Source organism: Rhyacophila brunnea, unplaced genomic scaffold (genome assembly GCF_057557595.1).
Source record: "Rhyacophila brunnea isolate RB1 unplaced genomic scaffold, BYU_Rbru_1.0 scaffold_18, whole genome shotgun sequence".
In the NCBI taxonomy this organism is placed as follows: Eukaryota; Metazoa; Arthropoda; class Insecta; order Trichoptera; family Rhyacophilidae; genus Rhyacophila; species Rhyacophila brunnea.
Genome location: NW_028232837.1, coordinates 34,923,582 through 34,939,975, shown reverse-complemented (window position 1 = coordinate 34,939,975; position 16,394 = coordinate 34,923,582). Strand labels below are relative to the sequence as shown.

The 16,394-nt window shown below is 30.0% G+C and overlaps 1 protein-coding gene across 1 annotated transcript in view; it reads left to right on the top strand.

Annotated features, from left to right (window-relative positions):
- Positions 1-16,394, top strand: part of LOC147073472 (uncharacterized) — a 68,308-nt gene that overhangs the window by 6,503 nt on the left and 45,411 nt on the right. Inside the window, exons 4-6 of the mRNA XM_085945371.1 lie at positions 11,695-11,730; positions 14,803-14,874; positions 15,857-15,925. Of these exons, the coding sequence (XP_085801497.1) occupies positions 11,695-11,730; positions 14,803-14,874; positions 15,857-15,925 (177 nt within the window). The remainder of the gene's footprint in view (positions 1-11,694; positions 11,731-14,802; positions 14,875-15,856; positions 15,926-16,394) is intronic.

Genomic DNA, 16,394 nt, shown 5'->3' with positions numbered 1-16,394 from the left:
CGGGAATATTGTAATTATTAATCATTCTTATGTTTATAATAATGTGATAATTAATGTCATAATTGTACAGTGTATTGAAACGGTAAACCGAAATATTATATAAGTAACTATTTTTTAAAGAAATACTAATGGTACTCTACATGTCATTTATTTCAATATTAACTTTACATTTATTATGCTTGTACAATAGTTTGTTAGTTGTCTTTCAAACAAAGTTAAATTTAAGAGCCTTGCTTTCGCAACCAAACACAGAGACACTGTCTGCATTTTAGTGAGCTATTTACTGACCACTCCGTACTGGCAATTTGATTATTTTTGTAGTGAAATTCAAACAAAGTAACAATCGTAAAGAGCTAGATTAACAACCCAAGCCGAACGCAATTATTGGGAAACTCTGAGATAATTCAGAGCTTGTAAAACTTTGTTTACAAAGTTTTCTCAAAACATATTATTTTCGGTATTATAGAATACCATGAAAATTTAACGTCTATTTTTTAGTCTGATTTCCATAAGAAGTACAACTAAATTTCAATGTTCGTTCCTAAGCGGAGCATATTGACCCTACACAGAGTGGAGTTGATATTTTACATACCCTTTTTTCTACGAATCTTTATTAGCCATTCGCCTAACTCATTTTAATAGGGTTGTGTAAAAAAATACACTTTTTGTGTCAGTATAAATTATTTACACTGTGATTTAGTTTCAAGAATCCCACTTCTCCTGCAAACCACAGACGACGAAAATGGCCAATTCTTGACATTTATATCCTCTAATTTTCCAGCCAACAAAATGTAGCCTACTTACCTAACCTAGATTATTACAGTAATTGTACAGGACACATAAAATGATACAATGGTGTGCGATATCTTTATAACAAACTTAATCTAACCTAACCCAAGTTTTTTACATCATACTAACAATAATTAGACTTCGCTGTGCAATTTATTACTATTGTTAAATCAAATAATATTTTTTCATTGTTTAAGAATAAATCAAATCATTTATATTATATTGTCAGTAGGGAAGGCTTTCTGACCTATTCAAATTTACCATACCTGATATATTTACCCTACATACAATTTATTTCGAAGTTACATACTAACTGTAAACTGGTAACTAGATATTGAAGGATATGGTGTTATTGTGAAAAAATCTATCATCTATTACTCATTTTTTTTAAACTTCCATATAATAATTATTTTATATAATCTTTTATTCATAATATAATATGTTGTAGTAAATTAAAACGGGAAAGAATATTAAAATGAACACTTGGATGATACAACAACTCTAAAAATATTGTGAATTACCAACAAGCTAACGTAACTTTTAAATTTCTTTCCAATATTTTTACATACATTTTACGTTGATTTCAATACTAGCGATAGAATGGTGGTATCTACTTATATAATTTCATAAAATTGACTGTGCGGTATTTGTGGTTACTATTGGCGGTAACTACAAACTACAGACTGCATTTTCCATACTGATTGTATGGGTGTTCTCATAGCTTCGTATCGTGCACATCCAGTCAGCGCACGCAACTCGCTACACAGAAATCCCAAAGCTAGCATCACCTTACCGTGCCTCGTCACTTCCATAAATAACCACCGCTTTTTCTTAGGTACATTTTTTTATGTTCGTCCTCTCCGAGCTTGCTTCGTGTGATAAATAATATCTGCTCAATAGCAATAACCGCTAGTGGAATGCGTAACTATAAGTAGTGATGACCGCCTATCATGTCTAAAAATGCTAGAATATAAAAATATTAGAGTTTTTTCAATAAGTATATATTTTTTTTACTCGTGTCCGGAAACTTGTACATATGCAGTTCACCGTATCACACTTCACCGTGAAATGTTGTATCGGAAATATATGGCCGTATATTAAAGACCGTACAACCTTTGGGTCGTACAGTACTGAAATAAAATTCATGTCTAAATAAAACACAGTTCTTGTCGGTTTACACTTTACAGGAAGTCAGCAGCAAACAAATTTTGAAAATAGCCGATATACTGGGTTATTATTTTGTTAGGTTAGGTTTTCATTCTTGAATTCATGAATTTTGCCATATGTTCATATTGAATCTAATAAAATTGGAGACCGTATACTATTATATAGTATACCGCCATCTCTTTCCGATAAGACAGCTCACGGCGAACTGTGCCACGGTGAAATGTTTTACATACAATTTACATGTAACCATTTTTATTATGTTCATTACAGTCTTAGAAACACTGTATTCGAGGATTTTCTAATCAGTTTCGTAAGAATTGTTGTAGCGAATGTAGCCTCAGTATTACGCGTTTGCGCTTCGAATGTTTGAGAAAGTTTTACGTCTTTTTTTTCGTAAGCCATTACGTTTTTTTGTCACAGCACGTATGGCGTTAACTTTAACGTTAAGAGGCTTTGATTGTTCAGCGTAGGTACTCAGAATTAGTGATAAGTTTTCTTTTATACTCCATGTATGTACATATATCATTTAAACCGTATAAGAAATAAATCGAGTTAACATTCGTACGTGAGAAAAATAAATTAGATTCAAACACATATTGTCTTGTATCTTCAGTGTCTTCAGTTCGCCGAAAAATGTAGACATTTAATTGACTGGCCCTTTAAAAATATAACCCGTTTTAAAAACCATAGCCAATAGTTATGTTAGATCGATAGATAGATTGTCACATCAATATATAAACAATAATTCTATCATAATACGTCGAAGAGTAAATTTTTGAAGCGCCTAGTTTCAAAAGCCCCTAAAACGATTTTAGGTAGTTCTGAGAAAAATAAAAAAAAAGGATTTTAGGTAGTTTTGAGAAAAACGAGAAAAACTCATATCCATTAAACCTGTGAACTTTATGTATTTATTTTTTAATTCGTACATTCTAAAAAATCTAGAGTATTTTGGCTTATCCATTTTAGTGGTATTTGAAAAGCACACCCTACCATTTTAACGGGTTTTGAATCAATTTGAATAAAATATGTATTACTAATATAAGTATTTTTTGGAATATTCAAAACACAATCTCAATATCGGTTAAAAGTATAAAATCAGAGCATTTACTTATGTTACAAAATCAGTCGTAATAGTAATGTTATTAAGTGGGTAGGTACCTTGATTTAGATTACAAAGATGGTAGGTAGCCGTATTCTAACGGAAAAATAAATATCTTCAGTTTGTGTGTATTAAATGAAATAAACGCCCACGATGGCCGCGCGGCTTAAGCGTCGGACTATAACGTCGTGGGTCCCAGGATCAAATCTTGTGTCTGGCAAGTACACATATTGTTTTTCAATATGTGTATTAGTCAGAGTATGGACCTAATAGGTTGAGCAAGTGGCTGACATCTATTTCTCGTAAAATCAAAATCTGTCAATACAAACATCTACTCTGTGGAGGCCTATATATAATCTTATTAGGAACAGACATGGTCGAATAATGGTATATTAGATTTTTTTCAGATTCTTGATTTTGTATACAACTACTATATTATATAGAACGTATTAAATGAAAATCCTTGAATGATGAGGAAAGCAGATTTTTCATCTAAATAAAATATGATTTATCGTATAAAATAAAATTTATTTCATTATTATTTTAAATCACCTTATAAAAGTTATCTCATAATATAATAATCATTTTGATATTGCTTCCCAGAAAGGTTTATATTACTGACTTATATATTATAATATATTTAGTAAGTTTATATATTATATACAGGGAACTAATATGGAAATAATGGGAACTGAAATACCTACCAGGTAAGGAGAAGCAGGCAACCGATCTCGAGTAAGGAAGAATACGGGATAAATTTAAACATGTGTCAAGATTACGTCATACGTAGAATACTGACAACTGCTCTCGGTTTATGCATTGACGAGCATTTAATATTGGTGTATTACACATGCTATTGCACGTCTATAATACTTGGTTCATTTTCGTAGGACACTCACACATTCAAAACCCTGCGTCAAACTTTACTGTATTGATAATTATATTTATTATCTGTTCTGTGATTACATTATAGTATTTAATAATTTATACAAAATAACGTGTTATGTTTAAAAACGCGTAGTAGAATAAAATACCAATTGTTTCTTATACTTATTTAGTAATGTTTTGTTTGTTGTAATTTATATTAGTTGCTAATCTACACAAAAAAAGCTCTTCTTATTTTGCAATTTAAGCTTATCTAAAACGCCTTTAATGAAAGTTTTCACCACTAAAGTTTTACTAATAGACTCTTTTGAATTCCCTGCATGAAAGAGATTCTACGCTAAATTTAGAAAAGTTTTGAAATTATTTTATATTATACTCTAACTTTAGTAAAAAGAGTATATCTTGGTGGGGAGGGCTTTGTTTGTTAAAGTTGAAACTGACTCGTTGTCTTTTCGCGATAAGGGAACAGTGTATTCAGAATAATAAATATGAATTATATATCTTAAACAATGCGATGCTTATCTGAATTGTAAGTAACCGACTTTCTTTTGGTTACTATTCCTCATTTTGGTACAGAACAACATTCATTTTTTTTTTTTTAATATTCATTTAAACCTTTGAAGCACCTATGCATCATCTTATGAACCATTTAATCTTATTTACGAACATTACGACCATGTTCATATCCTAATAGGATCATATGGTCCTAAACAGAGTAGAGGTTTGTATTAACAGATTTGGTTATTTACGAGAAATGGATGTCAGCCACTTGGTTCAACCTATTAGGTCCATACCCTGACTCACACAAATTGAAAAACAATATGTGTACTTGTCAGACCCAGGATTCGAACCTGGGACCCACGGCGTTATAGTCCAACGCTTAAGCCGCGCGACCACCGTGGGCGATCTTATTTAGTTATTTATAATTTATACATCCTTAATAATATATAAAAACCTCAGAAACATACTATTCTCTTCTTGGTCGTGCAAGGCTGCTGAGGATCGTGACCACATTTGAATTTCGCCATCCTTTGAGCGACCAAGACTTTCCATCCTTCTCGATCTTCCGCTTCTCTCAGGGCAGAATAATGGATGGTGCCCCCAGTCAGCTCTTTCACTTGGTCGCTCCAGCGCGTAGACGCTCTTCTTCTGCTTCGCCTTCCTTGGAGGTCACCCAAAACTATCCGTCTCTCCGGGTTGTCCGGTCCGCGCCTGACAATATGTCCAAAAAACTGCAGAATTCTTCTCAGATATATTGTCGAGAGCCGTTCTTGTATCTTCAGTCTATGGATGATTGACTGGTTCGTCATGTGCTCCGTCCAAACGAAGCATTCGTCACCAACACCACATCTCAAAGGCATCAATTGCCTTCCGTTCCCTTGCTTTCAGGGTCCACGACTCGACTCCGTATAGAAATATCGAAAACACTAATGTTTGCACAAGCATCATACAGCACAAAGCAAACATATTATTATCTATTATAAAATTCCTAGAAAGAAAAAAAAAACCGAATGATATTCGAACTCATATCTTTCTATTTCCAGGCAATGTTTCCTAATAATTAAGATACCGATCCTTATATTATCATAATTGCTACAATCTATGTTATTTGAGGTGTCCAATTCTGTATGTAAGTGGGTAAAACGTTTAAATTTAAATGAAGTTAATGAATCACTAACATGATTTCACAGCTCGCGTCAAGAATAATCCAATTTGGATTGAATTGAAAAGACGTCAAAATGGTGTAGTTATTGAAAATTAATGGCACAAAAGACAGTTAGATTAGTAGTTTAATAGATAAGAATCGTCTTTCGGAAAGTTAAAAATACATATTCAAATACCACTCGGTCCTATTTTTTTCTAAGATTTTTTTAATGTGGATGTTTTATAATTGTGTGTTTTCAAAAAAAGATTTTTTTATTATTAAATCTTGTATACGAGTTGGTGTATTGATTTTTTTATTACTTTCAATTATAATTTCAGAACTGTATGAAGGTCGAATCGAAAGCTGTTTTGAGTATTATAATGGGAACCTTAAGTAGGTATATCGGATAAAAATAGACATCATCTCGAAATATTCTGTCTTACTCAATTACCTACTTCAATGGGATAATAATAATATTCATGTATAGGCTTATGGTAATCATTTTAAAAATAGACCTAAAATGTAGGGATATTATTATGAAATATGCCCAATTAGATAATTTTCATCGATAAATTATAGTATAATCAACAAATTAAACCTTTTTATAAAAAAATAATTATTTAATATTAATTCATTTAATGTTATTGCGTAAGTCTTTTTATTTGCAATATTAATTATTAGTTTTCTTAAGTTAAATTATAATTTATAAATCTTTCAACTTTAGCTACCTAAGTAAAGTTATTTCTACCCTATTTATCTGTTAGTGGTTATTGGATGGGTATGCACGTATTTTTTCTTTAAATATTATTTATTTATTAAGGTTTTTACATTAAAATCACTAAAGCAATTATAATATCCACATTCTTAACAATACCAATATAAACATATGCATATATTGGCAATGTCCTGCAACTTATCTTTATCCTTGCTTTATAGTAAAGTTATAGATTTTGGTGTAATATTTTAAGTTGATTAAATGATTACTATTAAATGATTTCAGTTATGTCTTTTTTTGTTTGAATCGTTTTTGGCGACCTGGGTTTCGCTTTTCGACATCTCAGAAACTACGCATACTAACCAGTGGAGAATATACTACTGACACAAATTATTTATCGTTTATATACCAAATTAATACATTATTAGTAAATATACAGTGTTTGAAATATTGTTAATATGGTAATAATGTTTTCACGGTCTTAAACAGTGAAGAAGGGTGACTTTTGAAATGAGGTAGGCTGTGGAGATCAGAAAAAAGAGCACATAACGTCACACTTATTCAATGAAATTTCAATATCTCACTGACGACATAAAATTGAGCGATGAGTTTAAATAAGTATGTATTTTCTCAAACATGCACATCAAAAATCATTAGATAAAATTATTTTTTATTCTTATTATGATATTAATAATTTTGGACAAAGCTGCAGTCATAGACAACAATATTACCTATACGCAAAGATTTTAGGCTTACTCATCAGAGCTTATCGTTTTGCATACATTGCGATACACATGCAGAGGTCACGTGACATAAATTTCATAAAAAATATCAGCATTCTCGGCGAATACTCCGATAAATACATTAATACATTGGACGCTAAAGACGCGCCCAGCGCGTAACGATTAGGTCACCATTCGATATAATTAGCATGCTATTTAAATGTGGTAATTAAAAAGTAATTATCTAGTCAGCAGTCAATGTGTTTATAATACATTTCTATATTATACAGCAGATGTCTTTGACAATTAATAGAATATATTAGTGATTATTTAAATACGTCAATATGCAATTAAACATATTTTAAGAAGATAGGCTTTAAACAATCGCCTAGTATGGAGTCTTCGCCACTAGTATATGGTGAAGCTACGGGATGCTGGTTTGACCTGGAACGAAGCAAGAAAACTGGCGAGCTATAGGGATTCTTAGAGGCTTAGAGGCAAAGACTCTTTGAATGTATGAATTTGTTATAAAAGCGCTATTAACTCATTTAGTGCTAACACCGCGACTGGCGCGTTTGAAGTTGTTGGCCATTAGATATAATTAACGTGTTATTTAAATGTGGCAATTAAAAAGTTAGCAGTGATTGTGTTAACTATAATTTCTGTGTCAGTTATACATTAGTAAATGAGAGTTTAATGTTCCTGAATCTGCTCAAAGGCAAAAGCCGGGTCGCAAAACAAACGATTCAAATAGAAAAATACAAATTTGGATTCTATTAACTTAAATAATATCTATCATTGACAAAATTATCATTTTTATTAAGTTTACTTAATACCTCTATATTCTATACCTACCACTTGCTTAGAATCTTTAAGCACCTTCAGGTTTACAATCACTGTTGTAATTAACTATGTTTGTTATATATTATGAATGAAAATGTAAACAAATTATTAACATACAAATTGGTAACATTATAATGTTACGTGTAAGGATATTTATGGCTTCCCGTCTGCGATAAAATTGATCATCAAGAAACACATTATACAATGAAGGCAGCAACAAAACTTTTGAAACGTAAGTTTGATCTGTTCCAGGGGTTTCCGGGACTCAGAGGTATTCCCGGAAATAGGGTTCGTACCACTCAATTTCAAATTTACTCCACGGTGTTATCAGAGAACTACCTCTTGGATATATTTTCTGGTTATGGTACCACCTACACACTTCTTTCAAAGTAATATTGCAATTTGTTCTCGAGACCTTTTTCCATTGCATATTTTTTTTCGGGATCTCCTTCCAATTTCGGAGGTAATTTTTTTCACGTCGATGTATTTTCCACTAGCGTAAAATAAACAGTGGGTATTTTCAATTTTGTAACAATGAAATGTTCATAATACTGTACTATCCATAATACTTATTATTCAAACATATTATAATACAATTCGTTTTCTAAAAAATAGCCATATTTTACACGGATATATTTTCAACATAAAAAATATATACTTCATATGATAAATTCATTCATTTCACATAATAATAACATAAGTAATATTAAATATATTTATATAAATGGAAATAATAATAATAATTTATATCTTTCTCATTATTAGGTAAATTGTAAAACTAAATATTCAAATGTATTTATGGATATTATATACGATATTATACGATTTGGTATGTAGTATTTATACATGTACCATATTTGATACATTTTACACTCACAAAATGTATTCAATATCTATGTTATTAAGGCAAGTCCTGTACCTACTAGATTACTAAAAGCACCTAGCGGAAAAATACGATGCTTGCAATTATTTGACACATTTTTTTTTGATAATTTATAATTTAAACTGCGAGATCAGTAAATAATATTTATCTGAAAACATTAAAAAGCAAAATATTTCTTTTATTTTTTAAGTCAAAGATAAACGTACAATTTTAAAAATATATTATAAAGTGTGAAATTGTTAAAGGATTCCATCTTATTATTACATATTATTTTATGGTCATATTTATTATTACAATTTAGTTTATTAAGTTTTCAATAATATTATGAAGAGATTTTTGACTAATAGTTTTAAAAATTTTTATATTTATTTTAACAAACATCGATTTTTATAAAAATATAAATGTGTATTACGTAAAATCCTTTTATTTATATCAAATCTAATTTAAATATGATCCCAATATTGAAGCTCTTTCTTTGACTTTTTAATATTTTCAGATAGATATTTATTAATTAATACAGTTGAAATTGTAAATTATCAAAAACTGTTTTAAATTGCAAGCATCGTATTTATCTGCTAGATACCTCTAGTAGGAAGAGAATTCGACTTAATGAAATAAGTGATATTTAATTAACCCCATCCGTTAATACATTAATTTTACCGTAATGGCAATAACGTGGTAATACTCCATTGTAATGATTTCGAAACAAAGTTTCTATTGCACTCTTTTATATTAATTGTGACCATGTATAGTGTGACCATGTAGTAGGTAATAAATTACCTAAGATACCTAATACCAACGCATGTTTTTTTTATTCCTTCCATACAAAATATTAACTGTTATCTTACGTGAATTACAGCAAAATTATATAAATGACAATATCTACTTTGAACGTAGAAGAAACGCTGATTTTATAAAAAATGATATTAGTGAGGTATTGAAAAAAAAATATTAAGAAAAATGTTCAATATTTTTCAGGGATACAGTGGGGCCAGAGGTTTTCCAGGATATCCGGTTCGTAGAATTTTAATTTGAGGGTGACATCGTTTCCTTTTGGTATAGAGGGTTCTTCGAATGCCTTAATATTCTAGGTGAAAGTTAACAACGTTTTTTTTCGTAATAAAAATTAATACTACAAAATTTATGTTGCATAAATTACAGCTTGATGAACTTCTGGTCCTATTAAATCCTGAAAAATGTGTAAAATACTTATATATTTTTTTTTAATTTTCAACATGCATTTTAATCAATAAAAAAATAACAACTTTTTGATAATAACTACCACATTATACGTGTTACTTAGATGGCTAAGATAATTAGACACTTTACCATTTTGGTTGCCTGTTAAAACTATCTGTAAATATGAATCCGTTATCAGTGTAGAATATTTTTAACCATATGTTATTAAGAGTCGTGTGCCGTATAATTTTAATAAATAAAGAATTTAGCGTATCTTTGGGAGTTAAAAAGATGTAGATATGCAGTATATATAAGTATGTCATTATGACGCTGTGTCTTTTCACATACTATATCTAATATATCACAGACACCCACGGTGGCCGCGCGGCTTAAGCGTTGGACTATAACGCCGTGGGTCCCAGGTTCGAATCATGGGACTTGCAAGTACACATATTGTTTTTCAATTTGTGTGTGAGTCAGGGTATGGACCTAATAGGTTGAGCAAAGTGGCTGACATCCATTTCTCGTAAAAAACAAATATGTTAATACAAACCTCTACCCTGTGGAGGCCCTTATGATCTTATTAGGATCAGACATAGTCGGAAAAAAAATATCTACAATAATATAGTATTATTGTTCATGTCGTCTTCTTTAAATTATTAATAAAGTCATATTTTCATATATGGATTGTACCGTAGTTATAACACTTAAAACTATTTGTTTATCAACTTGTGCATTATACTTTTATTAGATCGTACGATATGTTCGTTAAACCATCTATTAGACTTTGCAATTGATTAATTATTTTCAATGAATTGAAACAATTTACGTTTAGTATTTGCTAAGTTATATTTTTAATATTTTATGATTAGTCATATGTTTAATATCTAAAGGTCCATTCTTTTCTATTCAGTAATAGACTTAGGTATTGCCATGATGTAACTTTACATACAAAATTTTCTACTTTGACAATAACTTACTTTCAAATTGATATTATTTATTATTTAGAATTTTCGGATTATATAGGTACTTCGTATTGCTGATATATATATGATTGTTTTTTTCACGTATTTCTTTCATTAATATCATATGTATAACGCTAGGTAAATTGTCACATATTTATACTGAAGAAAATCGTGTTGAAATTCTTGTAATTATTATTAATCTGGCGTGATATTTCTCCTGTTCTTTTCTCAGTTGTTTAGTACTCTTGCTTACTGTATGCTATTAACTTTAGTACTCAGTCAATCTACCAGTAGTAATTATTATTAATAACATAACCGTACTTTTAATCAGCTTATGATTCACTTAAATATAATAAAAAATCAAAAGTTACAATATCCATAATTACAATTTTTTAATTATTCGTGAAAAGCGGTTTGTACGTTTTTATTAACAAACATCCCGTTTTTCATCAAGTTCTGAATGTTGGGTTATGGATATTAATTCTACTTTGATTCTGTAACACTCGATAACAATCGTATTAAAGTATATATAGCGCAACTAACACTCATTAAATACCAACATAAAACACAAAAACTAACACTGCTCATAATCTTTAAAATAATAAATAAAAATATCTATCGCTTTTAACTATTTGTTTATTTTATTTACTTTTCTCCAATTCATGCTTAAACCCTAAGACAATTGCTTTGTTTTCATATTGTTTTTATTAATTTTATATTATATGACTTACTTACATGTTTTGTAAAACATATTACTATGTTGGTACTATAACATTAATGAATCACTGTTTATTTTCTTCAGGGACCTATCGGACTTGACGGACCCAAAGGTGATCCAGTGAGTATATATTTTTTTAAATATATTATAAACATCTGAAAATTCATTCAATACTAGATAATATATTGTACGTTTTAGATTAAAATAACAAATTAAATCATACCCTTACATAATGAGAAATACTCAAATATTATGTTTAAACATAGCTTACTCAAAAATAACCAGAATGGACTTGGTGCCCTAGGCTTGTGAACCACTCAATTTATATTTAATTCTAGTATATGCTCGTAAGTAGCAAATCGTAGGTACCTTTCAAATATATGATAGGATCAATAACATATTATTGTTATTATTCAATCTAATAAAATTTGAACATTACTGTTGGCAATGTTCCACGAACAGCGCATATTTTTTTAAATTATCTAAATGCTATACGGCCATCTCTTTCCTATAATGGCGCAGACACAGTGTGGTATTGCAGTTGGCGTACGTTGACGCAGATCTTTACTTAATTCCAATTGGATAAAAACAAATCAAATTAGAGATTCTAATCGAAGGCGTCGATGCATGCTAACTGCAGTGTCGTGTGTCTGCACCCTAAGAAAGCTCACGATGATTTGTGATACCACGAAATGTATTACGAATAATTTACATGTAACCGCGAGTAGTTATAAAATTAGAATCTCAATTCAGACTGTATACTTATTGCGGTTACGTTAACTTTAGATGTCTTCTTTGACGTTGTCAAACATGTAGCGCAGTCGGTTTAAAAAATCAATTTACATGGCTTGAAGTTGAAAAGAAAGTTTGAAAAATAATTACTAAACCATGCTTTACTTTCTTTACGTTCTTTTTTTTGTTGAAAATCAGACGTCTCATTAAAAGTATAAAAGTCTTAAAAAGAAAAAAGTTTATTCGACATATTAGACTTTAAAGAGCACTTCTTAAAGCCAAAGAATTCTTTATTCTGTTGAACTTTTGAGAATTACTGTTTTTATATCTTCTGTTGACCGTAAGTACCGAAGGTTTCTTTGTTGTTATGAAACATTTTTTTTGCAAAACACTGAGCAAAATAGGAAATAAGTTGCTATATTATATTTTTGTAACATTTTTTAAAAACCAACGCCGAAAGAACAATCTAACAGAGAGAAAAGGCAACTCAAAAATTTACTGGATAGGTATAATATGTAGCTAACAATTAATAACCGTCGTATGCTTGAGGTACCATTTTTTTTAAAGCGACCATTTTAGATAGGTATAGTTAGAGTCAATGTTTTGTAGAATAAAATATGTGTGCATGTATTGTTTTTTTTTGCGCAGGTAAATAAACTCGTCTAATTATTATATCGCAAAAAACTATGAAGATTAATATAAGTAGTAAAATATTATAACGTGACGACAATCATCCTATGGGAAATAAGCATTAGAAAAATATTCAAAATTTGGTGGATGTAGAAAATTTTGGTCATTGTTTTTGGGAAAATCTAAAATCTGGTAGCACTTGCTATTCACAGAATGAATGTCCTTATGTTACTTATTTTATTTTACTATATTGATGTTTGCAACATAATATTTTGACGAGTTTATTTGTCTACGCAAAAGTACTTGCACACATATTTTTTTGTACAAATTCTCTGAGTTTATAATCTGCACATACCTCTGTTCTCACGTTGTTTGGAGTGCATTATTCTAGAAAAAATAACCTACCTTGGTTGCTGCACTCCTGATTATGACATTATATGAATGCACTCGATTGATTTGTATCGAGTTTTAACCCGCGGTTGGGTCAAATTCTCATGATATTTTTTTGCTTATGTAATTTTAAATATAATATTTGAATATTAGTTTATAATATATACCAACCGATATAATAAATATATGTGTGTGTATTGAGATATCAATATTATTATAACTTATACGATTTAATCTAATTGAGATTGGAATATCGTTTGGATTTACTTGGGTTGCTATCAAGGCCAACCAACGAATTCCGAAATACGATCGTAGTGCTAATAATTGTTGATTACATTCAAATGCAATGCGGTAACTTGTTTGCAATAAATACCGATTTAAGATTGCATATTTCATTCGAATTATTACTATTTATTTCAATATGCAACAATCATAATTTTAATCATAATTAACGCCCACGGTGGCCGTGCGGCTTAAGCGTTGGACTATCACGCCGTGGGTCCCAGGTTCGAATCCTGGGTCTGGCAAGTACACATATTGTTTTTCAATTTGTGTGTGTCAGGGTATGGACCTAATAGGTTGAGCAAGTGGCTGACATCCATTTCTCGTAAAAAACAAAATTTTTCAATACAAACCTCTACTCTGTGGAGGCCCATATGATCCTATTAGGATCGGACATGGTCGAAAGAAAGAAATTTTTTTACAAACAGTTTACTATAACATACACAATTTTGAAAAACACTTTCTGAGGAAATATATTATAACCAATAGAAAAAATCTTTTTTGAAAAAAGTAAGCCACCCCGGCAGGGAATCGAAAGCTTCATCTCCTGTGTTTAAGCCACCCCCCGTCCGTCGCATTTACCTTTATGCTACGCAGTTTTCAAAATTATGTATGTTCAATAATCAAAATGGTACATTCTTAAATCTTGTGTATTATTCGTTGAATAAAAGAAATAGTTAATTATAGTTTACTATAATATTGCATTCAAAGCATGAAGAATTACTAGCACTATCATCAAAGTTTACAGTTTCGTATTACGGCCTGACTATAATGGTGGTCTTGGTTGGTAGGTAGATACTGATAACACTAATTTGTAATTAATCTATATGAGTATATTATATTTAGAATAATTAATTACACATACTTAGTACCTACAAGATTATGTAATACATTATTATGTAAATATATAACTTTCTTGTCTGTATTAATCTCAGACTATTTAGTTTGATATAAGGCCATTACCTGTTTGCGTCAGTTTCTTGAGTGGATAATTTATAACGTCATGAAACGTTAACAACGTGAATTTTAAATTGTAAGTTAAAATATTTACCGGGAAAATTATACGTTGGTAATAAAACATATAGGCTGCTAAGGAAATCTTGTAAATATGTTTTCTATTTACAAATATTAAAATATGTATTTTTTTCTTATTTCTAGGGAAGACCAGGTGACAAAGGACAGAAAGGAGAATTGGGAAATCCAGGATTTGATGTATTTTCAACTGTAAAAGTAAGTTAACCATTTTTAACCATAATATATTTTATTTAAAACTGAAAATTGTAAATAATGAGATAATTATAAGATAGCAAATAATTATCAATCATCCATTAATTACTTGAGCAATTCGTCAGCTGAACTATTCACATTTCTTACACTTGAAATATTTTACAGAAGTGTTCTTTGAAATAGCCTACCTTAGTTATTTATTATTTATATAGACAAGCCTATACATACATCATTTTTTTAATCAATATTTCTACTAAAATATGATGTATACATTTATCTATAAAATAATAAATAATTGAAGCGGGTTGTTTCAAAGAACTCCCTTCTAAAATTCCATTCATCTGACGAATTATTAAACGTCATTGACCAATTTTGTATTGTGTGTCATCAATATAAGACGAACATCATTCATTATAATTTATCAATATTATATAATTAATTTTGTAAACTACCTGAAATTATTCAAAAAAAAAAACACTGAACTTATGTCGGTGTTTGATGGATTGAATGAAAGACATGGGTCCCAAGATGAGTGCAAAAATAAAATAAATCGAAAAATAACTACAGGTTAAGCGAGTGAGCAAAGTCAAGAATACTTAGAATAAAGTAATGCCGAGCTATAATGCCGATTAAAGCAAGAAATGAGCTGGAATTTAATGAATAAAATACTTGAAATTATAGTGAAAATTCTGTGACAGATTTTACAAAACAAATGAAAATAAATTTTCTGTTATTCTCATTCATAATGCATTACAAACTAAACAAATCTTTAGTTAGCCAAATATTTTGGCAGTTGAAAATATAGTTTATGTTGATTCAATATAATATTCAGTTATTATTAGGTTTCACTGTGACCTTTTCAGCTAGTATGCGATCCCTACTCTTTTACTTATTAAAAAAATGTACAATAGGTATAATCAATAAACATTTGTATTAGGATTTCATAAAATAGCAAATATTACAGTTGAGCACTGACCAATTTCAGGGCATGAAAAGATCCGTGACCACTCTACGAGGTGGTACACTGGGCTACGCAGAAATTGTAGCCGTCAAGGTATACTACAGCCTTCCGCAATACAGCCTTTTTCGTAATTCTTTTGTGTAGATGTTGTTTCGTTTCTTTAGACGTGGGTAGTTTGATTTTATAGCGACGCCGATTTCAACGTCGTTCGATACAGGGTGGCCTATAATTCGCGCGCATGAAGATAATATCATCATATTAAAAATATGTTTCTCTCCAATATGCTAAATCTAATTGTAGAGTTTTAGCTGTCAAATAAGTATTGTGTTAATACTGTATGCATATTCTAAAAGGCAGCAAAAGTGTCTGGTATCTGCATGGACACTTGTTTTAATATTTATAATTTTTTATTGCGTTTAATAGGCGCATTATGAATTTGATAGCAATGTCGTAGCATATTTACATGGATTTTCTCACAAATCACTCAATGCAAATTGTACAGTGAATGATTATAAGAATAATATAAGTAATTCGTTCAATAGATTGGGTCTAAAACATTTTG